The sequence below is a fragment of the Oncorhynchus mykiss genome, chromosome 13 (assembly GCF_013265735.2).
Source record: "Oncorhynchus mykiss isolate Arlee chromosome 13, USDA_OmykA_1.1, whole genome shotgun sequence".
NCBI classification, from domain to species: domain Eukaryota; kingdom Metazoa; phylum Chordata; class Actinopteri; order Salmoniformes; family Salmonidae; genus Oncorhynchus; species Oncorhynchus mykiss.
In genome coordinates, this window is record NC_048577.1 from 70453149 (window position 1) to 70478220 (window position 25072).

The 25072-nt window shown below is 41.8% G+C and overlaps 1 protein-coding gene, 1 long non-coding RNA gene and 1 other non-coding gene across 3 annotated transcripts in view; 2 read left to right on the forward strand and 1 right to left on the reverse strand.

Annotated features, from left to right (window-relative positions):
* Positions 1 to 2065: 2065 nt before the first annotated feature.
* Positions 2066 to 2137, reverse strand: trnat-cgu. The gene has a single exon. It is a non-coding gene; the product is annotated as a tRNA-Thr (tRNA).
* A 3760-nt stretch (positions 2138 to 5897) lies between these two features.
* LOC110538806 lies at positions 5898 to 8209 on the forward strand. The gene is made up of 2 exons (XR_005035662.1): positions 5898 to 6845; positions 7208 to 8209. It is a non-coding gene; the product is annotated as an uncharacterized LOC110538806 (long non-coding RNA).
* A 10065-nt stretch (positions 8210 to 18274) lies between these two features.
* Positions 18275 to 25072, forward strand: part of LOC110519516 (polycomb protein suz12-A) — a 36654-nt gene continuing 29856 nt past the window's right edge. Inside the window, exons 1-3 of the mRNA XM_036942057.1 lie at positions 18275 to 19085; positions 21377 to 21423; positions 22735 to 22799. Coding sequence (XP_036797952.1) covers positions 18884 to 19085; positions 21377 to 21423; positions 22735 to 22799 — 314 coding nt within the window. The 5' untranslated portion in view covers positions 18275 to 18883. The remainder of the gene's footprint in view (positions 19086 to 21376; positions 21424 to 22734; positions 22800 to 25072) is intronic.

Consider the following 25072-nt stretch of genomic DNA (forward strand, 5'->3'; position numbering starts at 1 on the left):
CAATTAAAATGCCTTTATTTGTATAGCATATTCAATGCAAATATTAAAAACTCTGATTAAAAACTAAGGTTAAACAAAGTTTTTAATCTTTGTTTCCATTGAACATGCTATACAAATAAAGGCATTTTAATTAATTATATGAAGAGTGCCTGGGTCCTCCCTTATTTTTTAATATTTTACCTATATTTAACTTGGCAAGTCAGTTAAAAACAATTTTAATTTACAATGAAGGCCTACCCCAATGACACTGGGCCAATTATGTGCCACTAATATGGGCCTCTCAATCACAGCCAGGAATCAAACCAGAGTCTGTAGTGACATCTCTAGCACAGAGATGCAGTGGTTTAGAGAGCTTCGCCACTCGGGAGCCCCAAGACAATGTATTTGTCTACTTTAATGTACTACTAATATTGTATTTATTCATTCCAAATGGGTAAAAAAAACTCAAGTTGCTTTGAACATAAAACTATTGTTGTGCAGCAAAGACAATGATCAATCTGCATTATACTAATCTATCCACTGAAATTACCTTGTTGTCCTCAAGTGAACCGTCTTGCTCTCATACTTCAGCGTTCAGTTGAGAGAGAAATTGGCCTGGTCTCTTTGTAGCTCAAAAGTATTTAGGGTAAGGGAAAGAGTTAACTACAGTAAAAAAAAAAGCGTCCTCACAGATGTACCCATCATGTAAACCTATCGATCATAGCTACAGTCGGCCACACCACGTGCGCGTCATCCTTGCACAGGTTGGGCACACTGTCCAAAGCGCACAGTTGGAACACGAGGGGAAACTTGTTGAGTTCTAGAGCCCACGACCAGGGTTCCCTTTCGCAATCCCCAAACAACGTTCATGTTATGAGTAAAAATCCTTTAGGAAAAATGTATATGCTGTCTTCCAAAAAGCAGGTTTAATTGTCCAGTCAGACACGAAACAGATTTCAGAATGCCCTCTATCGGCATGGAACATAGACCCATCTCTTCAAAGACAGTTGAATATTCTCCTAAAGTTATTCCTGAACAAAAAAGCAGTAGGCTACGGTGTGTCCCAGACCGGTAACGTTGCCCGGGGAAATATAAACCCACCTGATCTATCTCCCTCTCTCTCTGTGTGTACTGACCGATCGTCCCGTACAGAACCTAGAGACAGTAGCCCAAACCCAGTGGCTCTGGCTGTGCTGTGTGGGCCGCATAGTGCGAGCCTCCTTTTCAGGCCCTCCCTAAAATGGAATTCTAGGTGGTGGTGACTAGGCAGTAGGTATGTCGAGCTCCATGCGTGCGCCAATCCAGAATAACAGTCCTGGAGACAGTTGAGATCGTGCAGTAACCATTGCCACCAAATGGAAAGGTTTGGCTCTGCACTCTCGTATGTAAAAGTGTGGGGAGTAAATTACTATTGTACCTTCCTCTTCCCAAACAATAATCAGAAAAACGAGGTGTTCGTATACCATAAGGATTTATCAAGTTTGAGTAAAATATAAAGTTATAACGTTGATTTGCCTAACATATTTAGGCCTATATTATCAGGCTATATTGTTACGGCATTGGATTGAAAACAAGATCTATATTTACAAACATGTATATTTACAAAGATAGACAAGAACTCAGTCTTAGTCTAGTTGTAGTTTTTTTTTCATCCATGTGTCATTCTATGATGGCTGATCTCTCATCTGATCTGTATATAAAATCTCAGTGGGCTACTTAACTGGTCGATACACACTATTGTAGTTGGAGCGCCGACTGGTGGTCATTAGGAGGGGCGTGCTAAAATAAACGTCTGAAACAAAAGTTTAAGATTTTTAGCTGTTAAACTGTTTAACTTTGATTTCTCCTAGATTTGTTTTAGCTCTAAACTTGTTTTTACCTTGATGTCTACAATTTATTGTCTTGATGAACACCATTTATGTATGAGAAGTCTTTTAGCATATAACTTTTACATGGTTGAGATTTAAACGTTTTATCAACGCATTAACTTAATATTGAGTTCGAAATATGTATCAAATATCACCATGAAGTATCGCGTTGGAACTGTACCGTTTTAAAAATGTGTCCACCGTGGACTTCGTTTCCGAGGCACGGACGGGGATCGAGCCCGCGATCTTCGGTTTACGAGACCGACGCCTTACCACTTGGCCACCGCGCCTGGTAATAGTGCGAAGGAAAAATATGAGTTTTCAAACCTTTTTGCTGCCAATTGACTGAATCAGTTTGGAAAATGTTATGGATGATACAAATATGTTTATTGATAGTAGCACGTTTTTATGACGAGCAATCTCAAACATACATCTCCAAACCAAGACACACCGTGTCATCTTCCAGTTGACCACTTAGCTAAACTTAGCTAAAACTGACGTTGGTAGCTAGCTACTGGAAGTTAGCTACACGGGTCGTTTTCAAAATGTGACTTTAGCCGCTAGAAAGCAAAATAGGATGATGATGATGATGATGCCGGATACGTATTGTGTTTATTATCAGCAGTGATCGATTGTAAATGACGCTGTTTTAGGACACGCCCTGTCCACGTGTTCCTGAATGTAGCACTGCACCCGGATGTAGTGGGTGACTAAGCTAAGGATCATGTTGCTAGCTCGGTTTGGTATCTCGACCATTCAAACGTTATATGTTGACGATTATGTGATTTATAGCTAGATAGAGAACTTGGATGCAGATTGCAAGCGTGGCTCATTTTAACCTGTGCGCGTGGGTCATTTTGGTAAGTCCTAGGAATGTTCCTAGCTCAGCAAAGATGTAGCTGGCTAGCTAACCATATGAGATCAATACAGTACATCCAGTTCTGTACCGGTGTCATTGTCAGAAGTGGTCACCGAAGGTTGCAAATTCATGGCATTTTGTTCGAATACATATGGTCCTAATACTATTATCTGTCTGATATGTGCACCGCACTGTAACAAGTTACAATGTTGTTAGCTAGCTACAATAACATTACAATCGCGTTAGCTAGCTACAATACCATTACCATGTTGTTAGCTAGCTACAATACCATTACAATGTTGTTAGCTAGCTACAATACCATTACAATGTTGTTAGCTAGCTACAATACCATTACAATGTTGTTAGCTAGCTACAATACCATTACAATGTTGTTAGCTAGCTACAATACCATTACAATGTTGTTAGCTAGCTACAATAACATTACAATGTTGTTAGCTAGCTACAATACCATTACCATGTTGTTAGCTAGCTACAATAACGTTACAATGTTGTTAGCTAGCTACAACAACATTACAATGTTGTTAGCTAGCAACAATAACATTACAATGTTGTTAGCTAGCTACAATACCATTACCATGTTGTTAGCTAGCTACAATACCATTACCATGTTGTTAGCTAGCTACAATACCATTACAATGTTGTTAGCTAGCTACAATACCATTACAATGTTGTTAGCTAGCTACAATAACATTACCATGTTGTCAGCTAGCTACAATAGTTAATGTTGTTGGCTAGCTACAATAACATTACAATGTTGTTAGCTAGCTACAATAACATTACAATGTTGTTAGCTAGCTACAATAACATTACAATGTTGTTAGCTAGCTACAATAACATTACCATGTTGTCAGCTAGCTACAATAGTTACAATGTTGTTAGCTAGCTACAATAGTTACAATGTTGTTAGCTAGCTACAATACCATTACAATGTTGTTAGCTAGCTAGCTAGCTACAATAACATTACCATGTTGTCAGCTAGCTACAATAGTTAATGTTGTTAGCTAGCTACAATACCATTACAATGTTGTTGGCTAGCTACAATAACATTACCATGTTGTTAGCTAGCTACAATAACATTACAATGTTGTTAGCTAGCTACAATAACATTACAATGTTGTTAGCTAGCTACAATAACATTACAATGTTGTTAGCTAGCTACAATAACATTACCATGTCAGCTAGCTACAATAGTTACAATGTTGTTAGCTAGCTACAATAGTTACAATGTTGTTAGCTAGCTACAATACCATTACAATGTTGTTAGCTAGCTACAATAACGTTACAATGTTGTTAGCTAGCAACAATAACGTTACAATGTTGTTAGCTAGCTACAATAACATTACAATGTTGTCAGCTTCGTTTCAAAGCTCAGGCTAAGTTCCACATGTGTGTTCCGTGGAACATACAGTATTATTCAGGTTCCCTAGCTACAATAACATTACAATGTTGTTAGCTAGCTACAATAACATTACAATGTTGTTAGCTAGCTACAATAACATTACAATGTTGTTAGCTAGCTACAATAACATTACCATGTCAGCTAGCTACAATAGTTACAATGTTGTTAGCTAGCTACAGTAGTTACAATGTTGTTAGCTAGCTACAATACCATTACAATGTTGTTAGCTAGCTACAATACCATTACAATGTTGTTAGCTAGCTACAATACCATTACAATGTTGTTAGCTAGCTACAATACCATTACAATGTTGTTAGCTAGCTACAATACCATTACAATGTTGTTAGCTAGCTACAATAACATTACAATGTTGTTAGCTAGCTACAATACCATTACCATGTTGTTAGCTAGCTACAATAACGTTACAATGTTGTTAGCTAGCTACAACAACATTACAATGTTGTTAGCTAGCAACAATAACATTACAATGTTGTTAGCTAGCTACAATACCATTACCATGTTGTTAGCTAGCTACAATACCATTACCATGTTGTTAGCTAGCTACAATACCATTACAATGTTGTTAGCTAGCTACAATACCATTACAATGTTGTTAGCTAGCTACAATAACATTACCATGTTGTCAGCTAGCTACAATAGTTAATGTTGTTGGCTAGCTACAATAACATTACAATGTTGTTAGCTAGCTACAATAACATTACAATGTTGTTAGCTAGCTACAATAACATTACAATGTTGTTAGCTAGCTACAATAACATTACCATGTTGTCAGCTAGCTACAATAGTTACAATGTTGTTAGCTAGCTACAATAGTTACAATGTTGTTAGCTAGCTACAATACCATTACAATGTTGTTAGCTAGCTAGCTAGCTACAATAACATTACCATGTTGTCAGCTAGCTACAATAGTTAATGTTGTTAGCTAGCTACAATACCATTACAATGTTGTTGGCTAGCTACAATAACATTACCATGTTGTTAGCTAGCTACAATAACATTACAATGTTGTTAGCTAGCTACAATAACATTACAATGTTGTTAGCTAGCTACAATAACATTACAATGTTGTTAGCTAGCTACAATAACATTACCATGTCAGCTAGCTACAATAGTTACAATGTTGTTAGCTAGCTACAATAGTTACAATGTTGTTAGCTAGCTACAATACCATTACAATGTTGTTAGCTAGCTACAATAACGTTACAATGTTGTTAGCTAGCAACAATAACGTTACAATGTTGTTAGCTAGCTACAATAACATTACAATGTTGTCAGCTTCGTTTCAAAGCTCAGGCTAAGTTCCACATGTGTGTTCCGTGGAACATACAGTATTATTCAGGTTCCCTGAATCAGGGCAGTGAAATGTGTTCTATAAGATCATACGTGTGCGTGTTTCACTTTTTTGACCATGATAGTTCTCAGTTAGATACAACAGAGGAGCCTACCTATGTTACTTACCGTAACTGAATTTCATATTCCATTCTATATTCATAATATTGCATTTATATATAACCTGGTAAAACTACATTCCCAACCGTTCCTTTGCAGGTGAGGAAGCCTTGAAATCAGCACTACTGCAGGAGGAACCTGGGAGAGGCTGGATAACCCGGGAGAGGCTGGAGAGACCCTGAACTGACACCCCAGCCCTGTCCCAAGCCGCCGTTGATCTTCCACGCCTCCATGTCCCAGGTGTAGGTTAAACCCTTGAAGCTGGCGAGACCCTGAAGTCCCACCCCTGTGACACCCCTGGGTCCCCTCCCCAGCCTCAGCACCAGCCTCAGCCCCTCTGACGACCTACCATGCCCCTGATCGTGGATGCTGTGTGGGCCGTGTGGAGCATCGGGGCCGGGGTCTATGACTACTTCCACACCAGTGCCATGGAGGAACGCATCGGCAACCTGGAGAGCGTCCTGACCATCCACCAGTGTGTCATAGCAGCTCTGTCCGCAGGCCTCGTCCTCCTCATGACCTACATACTGTGGAGAAAACACTGAAGCCATGGTTGTATTCAGTCAGTGAGATGGCACCGGGGGGGTAAGTTTCCCCTAGGTACAGATCTTGGATCATTTCCCCCTCCCTCAATCCTATCTGTAACCAGTAGTGGGGGAAAATACTAAACTGACCCAAGATCAGCATCTAGGGGCAACTTCACCCTACTCTAGCGGAGATGGGAGATGAGACGGTCCTAGATACTCCAGACCTAAGGACTGCATTACGGATAGCATCGGCTACTCACCAGACTAACAGCCAGTCCCAAATCACTCCCTAACCCTCCCCCATTGTCTTATGTCATATCATGCGATGACTGTCAGTTTAGGGGCGGGGCATCGTGTAGGAGTGACGCCACCTAGCATAAGATAAGGACCTTGGCACTAACCCTTAGGTGTTGGCAGATCTGAAGGGTCTTGATAGGTATAAGCAGTGTAACGCTGGATCATCACATTACTACTGGAGCTCAACAGACAGTCCTCAACCCCTCCCTAGTCCTTCCCCTCGGCCCTGACCCTCAAATGAACAGTCTGGATAGGTAATGACAACTGGGTAGGTATAGGATTCTGTTTCATCAAAGCACTACTATTGGAAGACGAGCTCAAGAGACCACGAGGAGTTGCTTGTGGAAGCTTCCTGGTGGAAAGTAGCCCTGGTATACAGTGCAAAGGCTCTATCAGAGCTGGTTGGAGTAGAGTCATCCCTCCAGGTCTCGTTCGTCATTCTGCCGTTACTTGTGCAAAGGCTCTATCAGAGCTTGTTAGTAGAGTCATCCCTCCAGGTCTCGTTCGTCACTCTGCCGTTACTTGTGCAAAGGCTCTATCAGAGCTTGTTAGTAGAGTCATCCCTCCAGGTCTCGTTCGTCACTCTGCCGTTACTTATGCAAAGGCTCTATCAGAGCTGGTTGGAGTAGAGTCATCCCTCCAGGTCTCGTTCATTACTCTGCCGTTACTTGTGCAAAGGCTCTATCAGAGCTGGTTGGAGTAGTCATCCCTCCAGGTCTCGTTCGTCACTCTGCCGTTACTTGTGCAAAGGCTCTATCAGAGCTTGTTAGTAGAGTCATCCCTCCAGGTCTCGTTCATCACTCTGCCGTTACTTGGAACGGGATTGAGAGGAAGTCTGGGAGCTGAGGGAAGCTGGAGAGGGGTTCTTCAATCTGAGAGCTCGAGTGCCGTGTTGACTGTAGCCTGGTCCCCAGATCTGTTTGTGCTATTGTGTCAACTCCTTGCCATGCCAAACATGGAATTGACATGATAGCGCCAACAGATCTGGGACCAGTCTATCATGACCGGCTGTGATCAGAAAACACTGTATTTTGCTACTGTGTGGATACTGACGTCTCTAGCCTGGTCCCTGATCTGTTTGTGCTGTCTTGCCAACAATGACCATAAGGACCGTAGGCGTGGGCAAGACCATACAAACAGATCTAGGACCAGGCTAACTCAGGCCATCATCCATTGAATGTGATTGATTCATTTTGGGACTGTTATATTGCCGAAAGGGATTTGTGAAACATGGCTTCTGTCCATGTCACTGTAGAATAAGCCAACATAATAATGACACTGTTGGGACTAAACATTATAAACCGCTTTTCTTAAAAAGGTGTTTATCTTTCTCTTACATGGAAGATTTCAGACAGTTTAAGCCTAGTCCTTAGAATAAAAAGCCTGGTCAATGGAGAATCTCCGTTAAGTTAATATATTTATATTTTTTTTTAGCCCAGGACTAGACTTAAACTGTCTGAAATATTCCATGTAAGAGAAAGATAAACACCTTTTTTTTTTAAAAAGTTACTGTCGAGGTTAAACATTGTTACACGTTTCCATGACGATGACACCTTTCAACGGTTTTCTCTGTATTTGTACTTCATAACATCTCCTTTTTAAAATCATGCTTTTATCATTGTTGGGTCTGTTCCCTGTCTCCCTGGTTCACTATTATCATGTCTGTCGGCCATTGTTGTCGACTCAAGTGCTACTGTGCGTATTTTGCTGAATCACTACCTGGTTGTTGGTTTCTATGTGAGCAAACGGTATTCATGTCAGGTTAATAAATAATGTGATTAACTCTGCACTATTCTTTCCTCCTTAATGTATGTGAAGTATTCGTTTACAAACTATTGTAATCATGTACAAACTATGATTTGTAATTCCTTTGAAAGTTGGGTGCCATGCCAGTGGTCACAGCTGGTTGTCATGACGTCACTGAGATGCTGACCTGTAGGTTTTCACACCAACCCTGTTCCTGGAGAACTACTGTCCTGTAGGTTGTAACTCCAACCCTGTTCCTGGAGAACTATGGTCCTGTAGGTTGTAACTCCAACCCTGTTCCTGGAGAACTACTGTCCTGTAGGTTTTCACACCAACCCTGTTCCTGGAGAACTACTGGCCTGTAGGTTGTAACTCCAACCCTGTTCCTGGAGAACTATGGTCCTGTAGGTTGTAACTCCAACCCTGTTCCTGGAGAACTACTGGCCTGTAGGTTGTAACTCCAACCCTGTTCCTGGAGAACTACTGGCCTGTAGGTTGTAACTCCAACCCTGTTCCTGGAGAACTATGGTCCTGTAGGTTGTAACTCCAACCCTGTTCCTGGAGAACTACTGGCCTGTAGGTTGTAACTCCAACCCTGTTCCTGGAGAACTACTGTCCTGTAGGTTGTAACTCCAACCCTGTTCCTGGAGAACTACTGGCCTGTAGGTTGTAACTCCAACCCTAATCTAGCACACATGATTCTAATAATTAGCTGGTTGATAAACTGAATCAGGTTTGTTGTAACTGGGGTTGGAGTGTAAACCTACAGGAGGGTAGCTCTCCAGGAACAGGGTTGGAATTAACCTACAGGAGGGTAGCTCTCCATGAACAGGGTTGGAGGCCCCTGTCATAGTCTCACGTGACTCCTGTTTCCAACATAAACAACATGAGCCTTGTCCCAAATGGCAACCTATTCCCTACATAGTGCACTACGTTTAACCAGATCCCTATGGGCCCTGGTCAAAAGTAGTGCACTACATAAGGAATTAGGGTGCTATTTGTAATGGAGCCATGGACTCAGGAATGTCCACAGATAAATATGGTCCATCCAGGTCAAAGATTCTTCTTCTCTTGATTCGTATCAGGGATTTAGAATGTCAGGAAGAGACTGCTTCTTCCTTCCAGAGCAACTGTCGACTTGCCCAGGATTGCTGCTTCTATGGTGCCTGCCCCCTAAATATGTCATCAGACCAAGTTGCTGGATAAATATATCTGTCTTTCTCTCATTATACCAGACTATTTGCTCAGTCGGGCCTATACCCGTCCTCATTATGTTTGTGGGTCAGTCCATTCTTATTAGTACCATACTCTTTACTTCCACATGTCTGATATCTACTCTGTTTATTAGGTACACCTATTAAGAACCGGGTCGGACCACCCGTTGCCTCCAGAACAGCCCGAATTATTCAGGGCATGGATTCTACAAGGTGTGGCTTTCAAACGCTGCTCAATTGGGATCAAGGGATCTAACGTGCGCCAGGAAAACATTCCCCACACCATTACACCACCACCAGTCTGTACCGTTGACACCAGGCAGGATGTGGCGATGGACTCACTCTGCTTACGCCCAATCCTGACTCTGCCACCAGTCTGTACCGTTGACACCAGGCAGGATGTGGCGATGGACTCATGCTGCTTACGCCCAATCCTGACTCTGCCGTCAGTCTGTACCGTTGACACCAGGCAGGATGTGGCGATGGACTCATGCTGCTTACGCCCAATCCTGACTCTGCCGTCAGTCTGTACCGTTGGCACCAGGCAGGATGTGGTCGTGGACTCATGCTGCTGACGCCCAATCCTGACTCTGCCACCAGTCTGTACCGTTGACACCAGACAGGATGTGGTCATGGACTCATGCTGCTTACGCCCAATCCTGACTCTGCCGTCAACAGGAACTGGGATTCAATTGGACCAGAGAATGGTTTTCCACTCCTCAATTGTCCAGTGTTGGTGATGGCGTGCTCACTGGAGACACTTCCTTGTTTTGAGCTGATAGGAGTGAATTCGGTGTGGTCGTCTGCTGCGATAGCCAATCCGTGACGAGGACCCGTTCTGAACACCACTGTTACACTGTGCTGTTATTTGTCTGTTTGTGGCCTGACTTTTAGCTTGCACGATTCTTGCCATTCTTCTTCGACCCATCTCTCATCAACAAGCTGTTTTCTCCCACAGGACCTGTTGCTGACTGGATGCTTGTTGATTTGTCACACCATTCTCTGTAAACTCTAGACACTGTCGTGCGTGGAAACACCCAGGAACAGAGAGAAAGAGGGAAGTGGGAATCACAGGAACAGAGAGAAAGAGTGCAGTGGGAATCTACACCTGCATTGCTTGCTGTTTGGAGTTTTAGGCTGGGTTTCTGTACAGCATCTTGAGATATCAGCTGATGTACGAATGGCTATATAAATAAATTTGATTTGATTCACGGGAACAGAGAGAAAGAATGCAGTGGGAATCACAGGAACAGAGAGAAAGAGTGAAGTGGGAATCACAGGAACAGAGAGAAAGAATGCAGTGGGAATCACAGGAACAGAGAGAAAGAAGGAAGTGGGAATCCCAAGAATCGTGACATCCGAAGTGTGGTGTTCTGAACTCGGTTCAGGGTGTCATCTCCGGGATGTCGATGGAAGCTGAGGTCAGATACCTAGAAGAGAAGAGAAGAGCAGGTGGGGTTAGTTTCCTGTCACCTGACCAGAACAATGAATGGAGAAAGGGAAAAGAGTCTATTGGTTCTTATTTATTTGTATTTATTTTTTACAAAGAACACCTCCCTACCACAGGAGGTTGGTGGCACCTTTAATTGGGGAGGACGGGCCCTGGTCAAAAGTAGCATGGACCACAGGAGGTTGGTGGCACCTTTAATTGGGGAGGACGGGCCCTGGTCAAAAGTAGCATGGACCACAGGAGGTTGGTGGCACCTTTAATTGGGGAAGACGGGCCCTGGTCAAAAGTAGCATGGACCACAGGAGGTTGGTGGCACCTTTAATTGGGGAAGACGGGCCCTGGTCAAAAGTAGCATGGACCACAGGAGGTTGGTGGCACCTTTTAATTGGGGAGGACGGGCCCTGGTCAAAAGTAGCATGGACCACAGGAGGTTGGTGGCACCTTTAATTGGGGAAGACGGGCCCTGATCAAAAGTAGCATGGACCACAGGAGGTTGGTGGCACCTTTAATTGGGGAAGACGGGCCCTGGTCAAAAGTAGCATGGACCACAGGAGGTTGGTGGCACCTTTAATTGGGGAAGACGGGCCCTGGTCAAAAGTAGCATGGACCACAGGAGGTTGGTGGCACCTTTTAATTGGGGAGGACGGGCCCTGGTCAAAAGTAGCATGGACCACAGGAGGTTGGTGGCACCTTTAATTGGGGAAGACGGGCCCTGGTCAAAAGTAGCATGGACCACAGGAGGTTGGTGGCACCTTTTAATTGGGGAGGACGGGCCCTGGTCAAAAGTAGCATGGACCACAGGAGGTTGGTGGCACCTTTAATTGGGGAAGACGGGCCCTGGTCAAAAGTAGCATGGACCACAGGAGGTTGGTGGCACCTTTTAATTGGGGAGGACGGGCCCTGGTCAAAAGTAGCATGGACCACAGGAGGTTGGGCCCTGGTCAAAAGTAGCATGGACCACAGGAGGTTGGTGGCAGCTTTAATTGGTGAGGACGGGCGAAGGTCAGGGCTGTGATTGTGGTGGAGATCATGATCCAGAGTTGTTAAAGTGCCCTGTAGTAACAGGGTGAAGGAAGTTGAACCGGACGAAGGTCAGGACGGTCCATCAGATCTCCTATGGGGATGCAACCAAAAGAGTTGAGGAAGCAAGTGACAGTGTTGAAGGTATGATACGCAGATGCAACACAGCCCGCGGGTCAAGCAAGACAACAGTGTGTTAAAAAGGTGGGTTTTATAGCATTTATTACAACTGTTATTAATTGTACAGCACAAAGTATCAAATAAATCAATGGAAGATGTGCCACACTCCCAGGCTCCCGAGCTTGGATTGGATTTGGCAGTTTGGTTTTAACAGAAGAACTAAGATGTTTTGGATAATTTTTGCCCCTCACACCGACAATGTTTCTATTTTTGTGCTCGTTTTGTTTTCATCCCGTACAGTAGGTGGCGGCAATACACTTTTTGAGTGTAGTCTGCCCCAATACATATAAAGAAAAATAAGTAGCGCGTGTGTGCGTCACTAGTTACCACAGCCACAAGGTAAGAAGGCCCGCCTACTCGACCAATCAGATGTGGGAGTGTGATGACGTGAATGCCGGCTTACGCTTCGTGGGAAACGACCAATCAGGTGAGGGAGTGTGATGACTTGTTTGCAGACCGGCTCGCAGGGGCAGAAAAGAGACCGGAATTTATTTTATCCAGTGATCCATCATAAAACCAACCGTTCTAAATGCAAAGTGGTAATCAGATGTCTTATTCAAACTCAGGATGTTTGCCAACAAATTGATATATCTTTAATTTTAGATCTTTATTTTCAAAATCCGCGAGTAAAACGTTTACAGTTTCACAGAAATGTTCACACACATTTCAATTTTGGAAATTGTCTGATTTAAGATGAAAATGTCTACCCTGTTACTTTATTTAACATAGCCTTGCTATCCATCTTTTTGGTATTTTGTACCAGTTTCCAAAGGCATGGTCTTCAAGCTATGGAATATGGTCAAAACATTTTCATTCAAATAATCATTACATACTCTTGCAATAAGTGTCATCGAATCTTTAGTGACCCATCTTCTTCCATCTTATTGAGGAACATTCCACTGTTTAGTACTTCAACATTATTCTAATTAAATGTTATATGAAGTGTGTGGTGTAAATGACAGTGATCCGTCTATAAACGTACTTCCTTCTTGTCTCTTTCAGCAGCATACAGTGCCTTGCGAAAGTATTCGGCCCCCTTGAACTTTGCGACCTTTTGCCACATTTCAGGCTTCAAACATAAAGATATAAAACTGTATTTTTTTGTGAAGAATCAACAACAAGTGGGACACAATCATGAAATGGAACGACATTTATTGGATATTTCAAACTTTTTTAACAAATCAAAAACTGAAAAATTGGGCGTGCAAAATTATTCAGCCCCTTTACTTTCAGTGCAGCAAACTCTCTCCAGAAGTTCAGTGAGGATCTCTGAATGATCCAATGTTGACCTAAATGACTAATGATGATAAATACAATCCACCTGTGTGTAATCAAGTCTCCGTATAAATGCACCTGCACTGTGATAGTCTGAGGTCCGTTAAAAGCGCAGAGAGCATCATGAAGAACAAGGCACGCACCAGGCAGGTCCGAGATACTGTTGTGAAGAAGTTTAAAGCCGGATTTGGATACAAAAAGATTTCCCAAGCTTTAAACATCCCAAGGAGCACTGTGCAAGCGATAATATTGAAATGGAAGGAGTATCAGACCACTGCAAATCTACCAAGACCTGGCCGTCCCTCTAAACGTTCAGCTCATACAAGGAGAAGACTGATCAGAGATGCAGCCAAGAGGCCCATGATCACTCTGGATGAACTGCAGAGATCTACAGCTGAGCTGTCCATAGGACAACAATCAGTCGTATATTGCACAAATCTGGCCTTTATGGAAGAGTGGCAAGAAGAAAGCCATTTCTTAAAGATATCCATAAAAAGTGTTGTTTAAAGTTTGCCACAAGCCACCTGGGAGACACACCAAACATGTGGAAGAAGGTGCTCTGGTCAGATGAAACCAAAATTGAACTTTTTGGCAACAATGCAAAACGTTATGTTTGGCGTAAAAGCAACACAGCTGAACACACCATCCCCACTGTCAAACATGGTGGTGGCAGCATCATGGTTTGGGCCTGCTTTTCTTCAGCAGGGACAGGGAAGATGGTTAAAATTGATGGGAAGATGGATGGAGCCAAATACAGGACCATTCTGGAAGAAAACCTGATGGAGTCTGCAAAAGACCTGAGACTGGGACGGAGATTTGTCTTCCAACAAGACAATGATCCAAAACATAAAGCAAAATCTACAATGGAATGGTTCAAAAATAAACATATCCAGGTGTTAGAATGGCCAAGTCAAAGTTCAGACCTGAATCCAATCGAGAATCTGTGGAAAGAACTGAAAACTGCTGTTCACAAATGCTCTCCATCCAACCTCACTGAGCTCAAGCTGTTTTGCAAAGAGGAATGGGAAAAAATGTCAGTCTCTCAATGTGCAAAACTGATAGAGACATACCCCAAGCGACTTACAGCTGTAATCGCAGCAAAAGGTGGCGCTACAAAGTATTAACTTAAGGGGGCTGAATAATTTTGCACGCCCAATTTTTCAGTTTTTGATTTGTTAAAAAAGTTTGAAATATCCAATAAATGTCGTTCCACTTCATGATTGTGTCCCACTTGTTGTTGATTCTTCACAAAAAAATACAGTTTTATATCTTTATGTTTGAAGCCTGAAATGTGGCAAAAGGTCGCAAAGTTCAAGGGGGCCGAATACTTTCGCAAGGCAATGTACTTATCAAATCAAATGTATTTATATAGCCCTTCGTACATCAGCTGATATCTCAAAGTGCTGTACAGAAACCCAGCCTAACAGCAAGCAATGCAGGTGTTGAAGCACGGTGGCTAGGAAAACCTCCATAGAAGGGTCAAAACCTAGGAAGAAACCTAGAGAGGAACCAGGCTATGAGGGGTGGCCAGTACTTCTCTTTGGCTAGTCCTTCCTCTGGTGTCATTCATACAGAGCCTTCAGAAAGTTTTTACACCCCTTGACTTTGTCCTAGTTGTCTTGTGTCACAGCCTGAATTTAGATGTTTTTTTGGTCACTGGCCTACACACAATACCCCATAATGTCAAAGTGGAATGATGTTTTTAGAAATGTATTAAAAATTAAAATCTGAAATGTTTTGAGTCAATAAGTATTCTACCTTTTTATGGCAAGCCTAATTAAGTTCAGGAGTAAAAATGTGACCGACCGCCCTGATTCGGTCTTACGTAGCAACATTTCAAATGTTGTTTTTAAACACTAGATAAAAGTAGAGCTACACTGCAGTTGAGGAACAATGGGAAAGTAATTATGTTTTGAAAGTTGATAAACTTGTAACCCCACTTTTTGAGAAAATGGCCCTTGAATGTTTTGGTAGACCTACTGAAGAGCCCTTCTTTGTCTACACCCATTCAGCATTGTTCACACGCTCTTAAGCCTTAGACTACACCCATTCAGCATTGTTCACATGCTCTTAAGCCTTAGACCACACCCATTCAGCATTGTTCACACCCTCTTAAGCCTTAGACCACACCCATTCAGCATTGTTCACGCCCTCTTAAGCCTTAGACCACACCCATTCAGCATTGTTCACACCCTCTTAAGCCTTAGACCACACCCATTCAGCATTGTTCACACCCTCTTAAGCCTTAGACCACACCCATTCAGCATTGTTCACACCCTCTTAAGCCTTAGCCCCACCCGTCTCTTTAAGGATTCACACGTGAGGTCATGTGCTAAACAGAGTTAGAAATGTAGTAAACAACCAAAGATTTCAAGACCAAAAGTTGTGAAAGTAGTAGCCTACAATAAGGAAAAACTCCAAGTAAAAAATACACTATCTAGTCCTTGACCTATATCCTAGTCTGACTTTGGTGTGGTCCCGTGTGGCTCAGTTAGTGGTGCTTACAACACCAGAGTTGTGGGTTCGATTCCCACAGGAGACCAGTATGAAAAATGTATGAAGTCGCTCTGGATAAGAGTGTCTGCTTAAATTACTAAAATGTAATGTTGTTCTTCACAATACTGTCTCTGATAAACACACACTATATGAATTAAAGTGTATTTGTCACAGGATACAGAAATACATGGTTATTTACATAGTAACAATAGAACATGTCCAGACTCAAATATTTTATAATTATTAGATTACGCTTACTCAGAAACTAGTCTAAATTGATGGATCATGTGCACGAAATGCTATATAATCACCACCCAATTCACACTGGAGTTTCTTACCAAGAAGACAGTGAATTTTCCAGAGTGGCCGAGTTGTGACTTAAATCTGCTTGAAAATCTATGGCAAGACTTTTGAAAAGAATAGATTAGAAAACAATAAATAGGCAAATATTGTACGATCCAGGTGTGCAAAGTTCTTAGAGACTTACCCAGAAAGATGCACAGCTGTAATTGCTGCCAAAGGTGATTCTAACATGTATTGACTCTGGGATGTGAATACTTAGAGTAAATTAGATATTTCTGTATTTCATTTTCAAAAAATTTGCTAAAAATTTCTAAAAACATGTTTTAACTTTTTCATTATGGGGTGTGTTGTAAATAGGTGAGAATTTGTTTTTATCCCGTTTGAATTCAGGCTGTAACACAACAAAAATGTGGACTAAGTCAAGGGGTCTGAATACTTTCTAAAGGTACTGTATGTCTTTTTGCCCACAACTTGAAATGGGAGGCTATAAAAAAATAAATTAAGAGAGTTGCACGCTCTACAGTTGAAGTCAGAAGTTTACATACACCTTAGCCAAATACATTTAAACTCTGTTTTTCACCATTCCTGACATTTAATCCTAGTAAAAATTCCCTGTCTGAGGTCAGTTAGGATACCCACTTTATTTTAAGAATGTGAAATGTCAGAATAATAGTAGAGAGAAGGATTTATTTCAGCTTTTATTTCTTTCATCACATTCCCAGTGGGTCAGAAGTTTACATACACGCAATTAGTATTTGGTAGCATTGCCTATAAATTGTTTCACTTTGGTCAAAGGTTTTGGGTAGCCTTGTTGGGAGAATTTTGGTCCATTCCTCCTGACAGAACTGGTGTAACTGAGTCAGGTTTTTAGGCCTCCTTGCTTGCACATGCTTTTTCAGTTCTGCCCACAAATTTTCTATGGGATTGAGGTCAGGGCTTTGTTATATCTCATGATGCCATCTATTTTGTGAAGTGCACCAGTCCCTCCTTCAGCAAAGCACCGCCACAACATGATGCTACCACCACTGTGCTTCACGGTTGGGATGGTGTTCTTCAACTTGCAAGCTTTTTCCTCCAAACATAATGATGGCCTAACAGTTATATTTTTGTTTCATCATTTTGTTTCAGTTGCAAACCGTAGTCTGGCTTTTTTATGGCGGTTTTGGAGCAGCCTTTCAGGTTATGTCGATATAGGACTAATTTTACTGTGGATAGATACTTTTGTTCCGGTTTCCTCCAGCATCTTCACAAGGTCCTTTACTGTTGTTCTGGGATTGATTTGCACTTTTCTCACCAAAGTGCGTTCATCTCTAGGAGACAGAACGCGTCTCCTTCCTGAGCGGTATGACGGCTGCGTGGTCCCATGGTGTTTAAACTTACGTACTATTGTTTGTACAGGTGAACGTGGTACCTTCAGGCGTTTGGAAATTGCTCTTTTTTTCGGAGGTCAAATGCTGCTTTTCATTGCTGACCAGCAGATGTCATTAATGTGCATATTGTTAAAAGATTTGCATAATTAATATTTTTTTCAGCATGATTTGGTGAAAGCCCCAAAGGCTTCAGAAAAGTCTTGGTTTCCCATCAATATTTATGCTAGCTAGCTAGCTCATTTTAGATGAGAGTAGCAAAAGTTAGCTACCATCTAAAATAGAAAAGACAACTTTCCATTTTTTTCCCCAAAACTTGTGGCCTTACTCAATGTTATAAATTTGAGTGATGTTGCCAACTGGGAAGTTGAGAAAAAAAACGATCTCTGACTTGGAAAAAAAATTGCTTTGAAAGGTTGTCCAAGTCGGGAACTCTGGCATCTTGTCTTGAGCTCCGACTTTCCAACCCGAAGATCACTGACCTCACTTTTTCCAGTTCCCAGTTGTCTTGATAGCACCATTGGCCCTCAAACTTGAACTCCAGACACGCAATTTCGAAAATTAGGCGTTTCCCGCGAAACGGAAATTGCGTCATCACACTCCCTCATCTGATTGGTCGGATAGGCGGGCCTTCTGACTTTGTGGCTGTGGTAACTAGTAACGACTTGCGTGTGAGTGGCAAACGTTTCTCTACCGAACGTCATCTGCCAACCCGTGATGATTCGCACCAATCACAACTCTCACTTCTCCAAACAACGCCTCTGATTCGACTAGCATCTGTGAGGGCGGTTGCTTTCAAGTCACCATTTGAATTATTGCGTTCAGGGAGTTTATGCCTGATATGTGGGAGAGAAAAAAAACGGTCAATTTGACTGTTTCGTAGAAGCTCTCAGGAAAATTGTACTAAATGGTTTATTTGCGTAGAGTTTTGTAGCTTTACCAAACCAACATAGCGGCTAGCCTAGCTAGCATTATTTCATGGCATCTTTCCAACTCACCTTATTTGTTGTGATATCTACAGCGATTCAGCAGTTCCAGCTAACAAGCTAGCTCAGGGTTAGCATAACTAGCTAACTGACGTTCAGTAGGAAACATAGCTACACACAGATAGCTAGGTGAACGTGCCGGGTGCTTGCTAACTTCTCTCATTTCGTGCGTCCTTGCGATTTAATCGAAATAGTTTCTCTGACGAACTTTTTTCTAGTCAACAAACAATGCATTTCTACAACAAGACTAATGTTTATTCCATGAATTTGACAAGAAGATAGCTAGCTAACTTTGCTGGCTAACACCGCCTGGCTAGCTTCAGCTTGCTCGTTTTTGGTAACGTTACTCTTTGTTTTGACAAAGGACTTGACATTTTTTTCTTCCATATTTGGAATATACCTGAGACATTTTGTATTTCCTGGGCCATGTCTCCCCAGAAGCACGGTTCTTCTGACGGCGGCAACAACGTATCGGGTCCCGTTGTGGGATACGTTGGTACCGGTGGCGGCAGAGCGAACGGCCGTGTCTACCACCACCAGACAACTGCAGCTGTGATGCCCGCAGCCAAGAAGCCGAAAATGGAACTGGTTCAAGCCGATCATGAGTTGTTCTTGCAGGCATTTGAAAGTGAGTTGCTGTCATTGTCGTCATATAATGTTGTTGCATGATTAGTTATCTTTTTATTGCTAGATTGTCATTTACAATCAATCTCTATTTAATCTAGTTTATATAGTAGTGTCCCTTGTGAGGCATCTTTCGAAAAACAAAATTAGAACCACATTTCACCAGAAAGACGTCATGTTCTAAGCATCTGACAACATGATTTGACAGTCATCAGTATACAAAGAAATCTGACCCTATTTTAGATGTATAGCTAACTACTGTAGTTCATTTATTTTACCACGTGTTTGCTTACTTCCTCCTCTGAAGAGATGACATGTGCCAGAACTACTTTAAGAAATGAGCATGTGCTGCCTTTGAAATATTACAACAAAAAAAAAATATTGAACCTTTTAACTAATTAAGAACAAATTCTTATTTATATTGACGGCCTACCAAAAGGCAAAAGGCCCCCTGCGTGGACAGGGCCTGGGATTACAATAAAAATATAGGACCAAACACACATCACGACGAGAGACAACAGTCCATAAAGAGAGACCTAAGACAACATAGCATGGCAGCAACACATGACAACACAGCATGGTAGCAGCTGTGTACTAACTAACGTGCTTCTACACCTGCATTGCTTGCTGTTTGGTGTTTTAGGCTGGGTTTCTGTAGAGCACTTTGTGACATCAGTTGATGTAAGAAAGGCTTCATAAATACATTTGATTTATTAATGCAACACACATAAATATGTATAGGATCACTTCCATGTTAAAGGGACCCATGATCACCAACATGGGGAGTCTATATTTGTGGAAAATTTCAAGGTGTGTGTATATATACATTTTTCAACCATTTCCCATCCTAAAGATTAGGAATAAGCAAAGGCTTTGATTTCTGGTCAAACATATGGAAAAGGGGGTCTTAGAAAACATCTACCAGAAAGTATTAAAAGGTCTTAGAAATGCATTAAAACACAACCATGTTGGAAGTAAAGACTCCTAAAATCAACCCTTATATTTTGTTTTGGGGAAGTGTTTCTGCCTTCTGTAAGTTTAAGAAAACATTCCCTTGTGCCTTGAAATTCCGTTATCAAAAACCCACATAGCTAGAGTGTTTTTACTGACGTACATTTTGTTAATGAATTATTAAGTGATTACAACTCCAAATCCCGTCATCAAATCGGTGAGAGAATTTCAGAAAAATCGGTAACAGAATTTCTGCAATTGAATTGGCTACAATGGGAAATCACAGTAGTCACAAACCACAGTTGGATTCACATGTTTGGACAGTAGAGTACAGTAAAGAAAGGTATAGTTCCATACAGTATACAGTAGAGCACACTAGTTGAGTACACTATAATTTACTGCACTGTACTGAACTATACTATATGGAACTATCCTCTACTGAACTGAACTATCCTCTACTGAACTGAACTATACTGTACTGTACTGAACTATACAATCCTGCACTATACTCTACTCTACTGAACTATCCTCTACTGAACTGAACTATCCTCTACTGAACTGAACTATACTGTACTGTACTGAACTATACAATCCTGCACTATACTCTACTCTACTGAACTATCCTCTACTGAACTGAACTGAACAATCTTCTACCGAACTATACTGTACTGAACTATAGTCTATTGTACTGCATTATACTCTACTGTACTGCATTATACTCTACTGTACTGCACTATACTCTACTGTACTGCACTATACTCTACTGAACTCTAATGAACTGAACAATACTCTACTGTCTGAACGAGTATACAAATAAGATTGTTGTTTATGTAAAGTCATTTACTGTAAGCTAATAAATGTTGACCCAGTGTCAGTTTCAGAGCCAACAATAATTACCCTTCTAGGATGAATAGTCTGTTGTTATCAATATAATGTTATTGTCAATGTAATTTACTGTGAACTTAGTGAATGTTCCACCAGTCTGTTGTTATCAATATAATGTTATTGTCAACAATGTAATTTACTGTGAACTTAGTGGATGTTCCACCAGTCTGTTGTTATCAATATAATGTTATTGTCAACAATGTCATTTACTGTGAACTTAGTGAATGTTCCACCAGTCTGTTGTTATCAATATAATGTTATTGTCAACAATGTAATTTACTGTGAACTTAGTGAATGTTTATCCAGTCTGTTGTTATCAATATAATGTTATTGTCAACAATGTAATTTACTGTGAACTTAGTGAATGTTCCACCAGTCTGTTGTTATCAATATAATGTTATTGTCAATGTAATTTACTGTGAACTTAGTGAATGTTCAACCAGTCTATTGTGTTTCCAGAACCGACCCAGATCTACAGGTTTCTCAGAACAAGGAACTTGATAGCGGTACGTTGGAAACCTTCTCAGCACCTGTCATTCTTTACTGTCTGTGGCCTCTAATGGTGTGTCTGTTATGAAGACGGTAACCATTTAATGTACCTCCTAGAATAGCATTCTGTTGAGCAGATAAAGACTTACCTTGAACCAGCTGTAACATGGCTGGTTAATGATGTCTGTTTTGAAGATGGTAAAGTTTTGATGCGCTGCACAGTTCCACTAGATAGAATGGCCTTATTTTGGTCATTGGACAATCTGTTTGGTCATTGGGCAATCTGTTTGGTCATTGGACAATCTGTTTGGTCATTGGACAATCTGTTTGGTCATTGGACAATCTGTTTGGTCATTGGACAATCTGTTTGGTCATTGGGCAATCTGTTTGGTCATTGGACAATCTGTTTGGTCATTGGACAATCTGTTTGGTCATTGGACAATCTGTTTGGTCATTGGACAATCTGTTTGGTCATTGGACAATCTGTTTGGTCATTGGACAATCTGTTTGGTCATTGGACAATCTGTTTGGTCATTGGACAATCTGTTTGGTCATTGGGCAATCTGTTTGGTCATTGGACAATCTGTTTGGTCATTGGACAATCTGTTTGGTCATTGGACAATCTGTTTGGTCATTGGGCAATCTGTTTGGTCATTGGGCAATCTGTTTGGTCATTGGACAATCTGTTTGGTCATTGGGCAATCTGTTTGGTCATTGGACAATCTGTTTGGTCATTGGGCAATCTGTTTGGTCATTGGGCAATCTGTTTGGTCATTGGACAATCTGTTTGGTCATTGGGCAATCTGTTTGGTCATTGGACAATCTGTTTGGTCATTGGACAATCTGTTTGGTCATTGGGCAATCTGTTTGGTCATTGGACAATCTGTTTGGTCATTGGACAATCTGTTTGGTCATTGGACAATCTGTTTGGTCATTGGGCAATCTGTTTGGTCATTGGACAATCTGTTTGGTCATTGGACAATCTGTTTGGTCATTGGACAATCTGTTTGGTCATTGGGCAATCTGTTTGGTCATTGGACAATCTGTTTGGGACAATCTGTTTGGTCATTGGACAATCTGTTTGGTCATTGGACAATCTGTTTGGTCATTGGACAATCTGTTTGGTCATTGGACAATCTGTTTGGTCATTGGACAATCTGTTTGGTCATTGGACAATCTGTTTGGTCATTGGGCAATCTGTTTGGTCATTGGACAATCTGTTTGGTCATTGGACAATCAGTTGCAACATTTCTGTCAAAGTGCAGAAGATGCAAGTGCAGATTTCTAATAGTTTTTTTCCCCTTGTCATTTTGTTGTTGTATTTTCAGCCCATATTTCTGCACAGAAGCCTCACCTACATGTCCCACAGAAACTCCAGAACCAACGGCACACGGTAAAAACCTGCCTTAGCCATTTTAGGTTATTCTTCAATAACACAAACTCCACATCAAATCAAGGGGAGGGAAAAATAGGTTTATTTGAGAAGGACAAATCAAGATGTTATGCTGGGATGTTCAGATGTTCAGTCTCCCCTCTCAGCTTTTCTCCCCCCCCCCGAACAAAGGAACAGGATGCTGTTTTATAGCCTAGGGGTTGACCAATCAAAAGTCCTTTGCAGTATGACTGGGCCAATGGCCAAATAACCAGTATCCTGCTCCGGACTGTACAGAACGAAGCTCTGAGTTCAGGAGTGACATTCCACAGATTCTAAACGGCTGTTGAACTGAAAACCAACTCCTATTTACATTGACAATTCCCTATTGACCATTTTTAGTGTTATATTTTGTTTTTAGGACTCTCATCCTCTCGTCCTCTCAAACTCTGCGTTGTGTATTTTATCTTGGACGTATTCTTACACCTGCATGACGGTGTTGATTCTAACTGTTAAATGTTTTCACATGTACATTGACATGTTAGCCACTCTCAGCATACTCATGAAGCGAGTTTGATGAGTTTCCAGTCTTTTAAAATAGCCTACATGAGCAGCAGACATAATGACCGTGAACCCAACGACCTCAGAACCTGAAGAGTTGGTAGGGTTAAACCCTGTTGGATTACTACAGGGGAGAGTGTGTGTGGTTGGTTCAGTATGCTGTTATCTTAACAGAGGGCCAACCACCATGGGGCTGCATAGTGTAGGAGGGGGCTGCCCCTGCTGTTTCACTGAGTGATGTAATGTATACATATGTCTATGGACTTGTTCAACGTTGCAGGTGACTACAGATTGACTGATCTACAAATCACCTTGCATCATATAACTACTTGTTTATTATTTTGTAGATCAATTTACCCATGATGCATCATCACAGATTTGATGTTCTTGAAAACCAGTGATCCCTGTGGGAATTGAAAATCAACGTTGTTGCTAGCGCTGCACTCTTCCTAACTGAACCACACAGGACCATTGTCTGCTGAAATGAGACGATGTACGTGTAGGCTGGTTGGCTAATGGCCATATCTTTCTCTATGTAAATGAGAAAGGGTGTGTTAAGTTAAGTTATATTAGCTGTTTTGCATATCGTTTGATTATAGTGATATTTGGGGCCCTGAGTTCTTCTTGATTATAGTGATATCTAGAATCAAATGTCCACACACCTCTCCAAAGTGTTCACAGTTTCTAAGTCATTTCAATGCACTTTTATGTCTGAAAGAAGTCTTCAACTACAAGGTGCTTTTTTTGATCTCTCCTCTCGGTGCCGTTGAGGAACTAGAGCAAAACACACTTGTTGTTTTGTTAGGAACACAACCCCGCATCTCTTCCATCATACTATTACTGTTGTTGTTTACACAATCCCAAAAGCTCTCTATTGTAAATCGCCATCTGGGTCAGATGGGCATCATTTGAAAGCTTGTTCTATGGTCAACATGACCTAGCTAAGTTATAAAATATGATATTAATACAATGTTAAGCTTTCACAGGGCAATTCAGGGAAGCTGATGGTAAGTCTGGTGCCTGTAGGAAGGAGTCGTGAGTGCATTCTGGTGCCTGTAGGAAGGAGTCGTGAGTGCATTCTGGTGCCTGTAGGAAGGAGTCGTGAGTGCATTCTGGTGCCTGTAGGAAGGATTCGTGAGTGCATTCTGGTGCCTGTAGGAAGGAGTCGTGAGTGCATTCTGGTGCCTGTAGGAAGGAGTCGTGAGTGCATTCTGGTGCCTGTAGGAAGGAGTCGTGAGTGTATTCTGGTGCCTCTAGGAAGGAGTTGTGAGTGCATTCTGGTGCCTGTAGGAAGGAGTCGCGAGTGCATTCTGGTGCCTGTAGGAAGGAGTCGCGAGTGCATTCTGGTGCCTGTAGGAAGGAGTCGCGAGTGCATTCTGGTGCCTGTAGGAAGGAGTCGCGAGTGCATTCTGGTGCCTGTAGGAAGGAGTCGCGAGTGCATTCTGGTGCCTGTAGGAAGGAGTCGCGAGTGCATTCTGGTGCCTGTAGGAAGGAGTCGCGAGTGCATTCTGGTGCCTGTAGGAAGGAGTCGTGAGTGCATTCTGGTGCCTGTGAGCTCTGACGTCATGTATAGCATGTTACTGAACAGACACTGAGCTCTGACGTCATGTATAGCATGTTACTGAACAGACACTGAGCTCTGACATCATGTATAGCATGTTACTGTACAGACACTGAGCTCTGACGTCATGTATAGCATGTTACTGTACAGCCACTGAGCTCTGACATCATGT